Source organism: Gekko japonicus, unplaced genomic scaffold (assembly GCF_001447785.1).
Source record: "Gekko japonicus isolate JY-2015 unplaced genomic scaffold, Gekko_japonicus_V1.1 scaffold3139, whole genome shotgun sequence".
Taxonomy (NCBI): domain Eukaryota; kingdom Metazoa; phylum Chordata; class Lepidosauria; order Squamata; family Gekkonidae; genus Gekko; species Gekko japonicus.
Genome location: NW_015162568.1, coordinates 1 through 4,233, shown reverse-complemented (window position 1 = coordinate 4,233; position 4,233 = coordinate 1). Strand labels below are relative to the sequence as shown.

The 4,233-nt window shown below is 52.5% G+C and overlaps 1 protein-coding gene across 1 annotated transcript in view; it reads left to right on the top strand.

The window, feature by feature from the left end:
• Window positions 1–3,071, top strand: part of LOC107106290 (cation channel sperm-associated protein subunit gamma-like) — a gene marked incomplete at its 3' end in the record, with an annotated part of 84,518 nt that extends 81,447 nt beyond the window's left edge. Inside the window, exons 31-33 of the mRNA XM_015406417.1 lie at window positions 341–394; window positions 1,557–1,701; window positions 2,945–3,071. Of these exons, the coding sequence (XP_015261903.1) occupies window positions 341–394; window positions 1,557–1,701; window positions 2,945–3,071 (326 nt within the window). The remainder of the gene's footprint in view (window positions 1–340; window positions 395–1,556; window positions 1,702–2,944) is intronic.
• Between the last annotated feature and the right edge of the window lie 1,162 nt (window positions 3,072–4,233).

Genomic DNA, 4,233 nt, shown 5'->3' with positions numbered 1-4,233 from the left:
ACACAGGGCCCCCCGTCTTGCCGGGGTCCAGCTTCAGCTGGCTCAGCCTGAGCCACCCAGCCACGGCTTGCAATGTCTGGTGTAGATCTTCTGGGGTGGAGTCCAACTTCACAGGCAGCCCCGAGGAGATCAAACCACAGGGGCTCAGGGCCTGCTCAGCTTGCACTGGGCTTCAGGCGGGAGGTGAATCTTTTGCCTTCAATGGCCAGGGTCACGTTTGCAGCAGACCGTTTGCGCCGAGCTGAGAGCTGGGGTGAAGCCGTAGGGATCTTCTCGGTCTCGTCCCATTCTGCGTGGCAGAATCGCCCTCTGAAAGCTGTACTTTTTTTTCTTTTTGCAGCATTACCTGGGATTTTCGTACTACCTGAAAATCACCCTTGCCTGCGCCGGTCAGGTAAACTGGGACCCGTGGGCCGTTTGTAGGAGCAGCGGAGAGCAAACATGGCGACTCCCAAGTCCTGCTTTAAGGGCCGGTCCTTACTGTGCTGGGAACCTGCCCGTTCACTGGCCCTTGGGAGGCCCCTGGGGTTGAGAGCTGAAAAGCTGAGATGCCCCCCACTGCCAAGCAAGAGAGAGGGGAGCTCCCGGAAAACAACCAGTGGAACCACAAACAAATCTGTAGTCAAAACACGCTGAATACATGCAGCGATAATTATATAGAAACCAAAGTCAATATCAATATCAAACTCATATATATTATGACGGAATTATCATTATAGCAACTCTTAAAGAAACTTTTTAAAAACCCTGTACGGCCAATCAGATTGCCGGTGGCCAATCGAGAAGCCCTGCAGGGCAAAAGACCCACCTCGCCTCACCGACTTTCTCATAACCGTCCGTGGGCACCAGGAAATGGGTCAGGTCACATTTATCCTGGAGAGGAGATGATGGAGAGATGATGTGATAACCGTCTTCAAGTTCTTGAAGGGCTGTCATATACAGGATGGTGGAGAGTTGTGTTGCCCCAGAAGGTCGGACCAGAACCGACGGGTTGAAATTAAATCAGAAGAGTATTTGGCTGAACTTTAGGGAGAACTTCCTGACAGAGTGTGAGCTAGCTCACACTAACTCAGCTTAGAGGAAACACTGGTGGGCTCCTCTTCTCAGGAGGTTTTCGAGCAGAGGCTCGATGGCCATCTGACAGCAATGCCGATTCTGTGAACTTGGGCAGATCACGAGAGGGAAGTCAGGAAGGGTTGCATCAGGGCTTAGTTCTCGTGGCCCTTCCTTACACCCCCAGGGAAATGCTGATCCCCACTTTGGGGTCAGGAAGCAATTTTTCTCCAGGCCAGTTTGGCCAGAGATCCTGGAAGTTTTTTTTGTCATCTTCTGGGCGTGGAACAGGGGTCACTGGGGGTGTGGGGGGTATTTGTGAATTTCCTGCATTGTGTAGGGGTTGGACTTGATGACCATGGAGGTCCCTTCCAACTCTATGATTCTGTGACATGGCGCCCATGGGCGCCACGTTGAGGACCCCTGAGTTGGAATCTTGCTCAGTTCAAAACGATGCCCTGGGATCCCTTTGCATCAGCTGCTGCCCAGCCTCTCTCTTCCAGGACTCAACAAGAGCCATGCGGAGGGCTCACTACACCGGATTCATCCCCATCGTGACCATTGAGTTCGAAGAGCCCGTCCACTCCGTGCGGCAGAAACCGGAGCAGCTGGAGATCGAAATGAAGGCTGCTCCCTATAGGATTTCAGGTATCATCTGAAAGAAGGGCAACAACGGGTCGGGCTGAGCCTGGCTAAGTGTCGGAGGTGTGTGCGGGAGGCAGAGAAGAATGAAACAGGTGTAGGCGTGAAAGTTTGGCTGTAGCGAGACAGAGGGAGTGGGGGCTGGTAGGGATGGATGGGCTCCGGCTGATAACCAGGATTTTGTGGCTTGTGGGGCATTTTTTTTTGCTAGTGGGGCTGAAGTTCTCAGTGCAGAAGGAAAAGCCATTTAGCCAATAGAAAGCTGTTAGCCGGAGAGATCTCTAAATTGCAAGCTGTCGACCACTTTAGATGACAGTCCGCAACTGCTGCGAGTGAATCACTTCTGCCAGGCTAAGCAACAGTTCTGAGAACAAGCCGGCAGGTGGGGGGTGAGGACGTCTATAGTCAAGAACGCTAGCACTTAGGCAGAAAAACTCTCTGAAAGGAGACCAGTTTCTTGACACAGAGTTAGAAGGGATCCTAGAGGTCACCTACTCCAACCCTCTTGGCTCAGTGTGGGAATTAGTCGACTACAGCACCCCACTCTGCTTAAAGGAACGCACGCCTTTTAAAAAAATGTTTTAAAAATGATTGAAAAAAGGATTTACAGGAGAAATCCTTGTGGGCTTGTGCATTTAAGAAAGGGGGCGGGGGTCCCCAAAGTCCCACTGTAGCTACGGGCCTGGGCGGGCTTCTCTTGGTGATTCAAACATTGTGCCAGAGAGTGGCAAGGGTCTAAAAGAACAGGAAAGCTGGAAAAACTGTCAGCCTAGCTTCTGGGAAAGGCCTTCCCATTGGGCCTCTGTATATGGGCCTATTTAGACAGCCTGTGTGCTGATGTAGCATTCTGCACCACGAGGCAACAGCTTGGCTTCTAACGCACCTTTGAAGAGATCAGCGGGGGCTAGGGGCACAGGCGTGATCTTTCCTGGCACCCTGTGCCCCAAGAACGGTGGACAGGGCCTACACCGCGCAGACCCCGACGTTCGCAGCGCTCGCTTTCAAATCTGTGGTGGGTTTTAACCTGGAGAGAGTCCTAAAGACCCTCCAGAATTCCACACTAGATAGAATCTGCCAGCAGTCTCCCTGCTCTCGGCTCTCTTCTCTGCTGCCTGGAAGAACGAGGACCGATCCAGCTTGGAGCCGTTCAGTCTTTCCTCCGTGCCATTCCCAGTTATGTAGAGCCTCCGGCCCGGGGCACGAATCCGTACGTACACTGACTTCCTGCTCTCCCCATTCGCCCCCTCAGAAAACTGCGACAGCGAGGAGCTCTGCTCGATGTGCTGGTACACGCCCATGCCGATCATGAACGGCAGCGTGGTGATGTCGGTGACGGCAAGGAGCAACAACCACGGGTTTCACATCAACAGCAGGAGGTGAGGAAGAGGAGCCTGGTGTTGGGAAAATAGGCAAAAATACTTAAATAGATTTTGCAATGGATCTTTGCTTCACTGGAGAGGAGACATTTCTTTCTCTGCAACAAGCTTTATTTCTAAGGGAAGGGTTCACATGGAAAGCTACGAAACAAAAGAGATATCTGGAGCTACATCTTTACATCCTACAGCTACAAACACATGGTCACACAAGAATGGGAGTTTCCTCCTTCTTCCTGACCCCTAGAAGGAAGTCACCTGATTACATTAACCAATTGGTGTTAGAAAACAGACCTCAGTTTTCGGGCTTTGCTTGCATTGGCTCTGTGCCAACTTTCCTCCCAGGTCACAACAATAGCACAGAAGGTAAACACCAGATTAACCCTATAACGATTGAAATCTAGACCTTGCACCTCACATATTTCCGGCACCTGGCACCCCACTGACCAGTCCCTCGCGCCCAGGGGTAATTTCGCAGAAAAAGAGGTGCAGGAGCTCATTAGCATAACTCATTAGCATAACCTATTTGCATATGCCACACCCCCTGACATCACCGGAAGTGTGTCAGAAGGCAACACCCACCGCTCAGGCTCCACTGGACTGTTTTGGATTGCTAGCTATTGGAGGGGGGGGGGAGAGAACGTGTAGATCTGCCCTCACAGAGGAGGGAGAGCTTGTGCCTGAATAAAACCTGGTCTTAAAGGTGCCACTGGACTGTTTTGGACCGGGGGACCGGGGGGAGCTCTGCAACTTACCTGGCTGCTTCTTTCTCTGACTGAGGGCTGCTGGGAGCAGGGGGTGGGGCTTGTTGCATGTGCCCACCCCCTGGGCTCTTTACTGCCGGAGCTCCGCTCCTGTGCGCTCCTGCAGGAAATGACCCCTGCTTGTGCCTGAGTTGTGTTGCTAGAAGTCGCAGGGGTCCCAGCTGGCCCCGAGGAGAGAGAAGCGGGTCTTCCAGTTGGGACGGCGACAACTAAGGGTTCATCCGTGCAACCTCACCTCCACTTTGGACCTTACGGTGGTGGCTCCAAACTTGGGTTCTCTTGGTCGGTTCCTCGCAGTATGCAAGGCAGTTTTGTCCTCGCCCAGCATGGATTGCAAGCTTTGCTTATATGGAAGGTGCTTGCTATTTCTACATGTTAGGGTTTGCCAGTCTCCTGGTGGG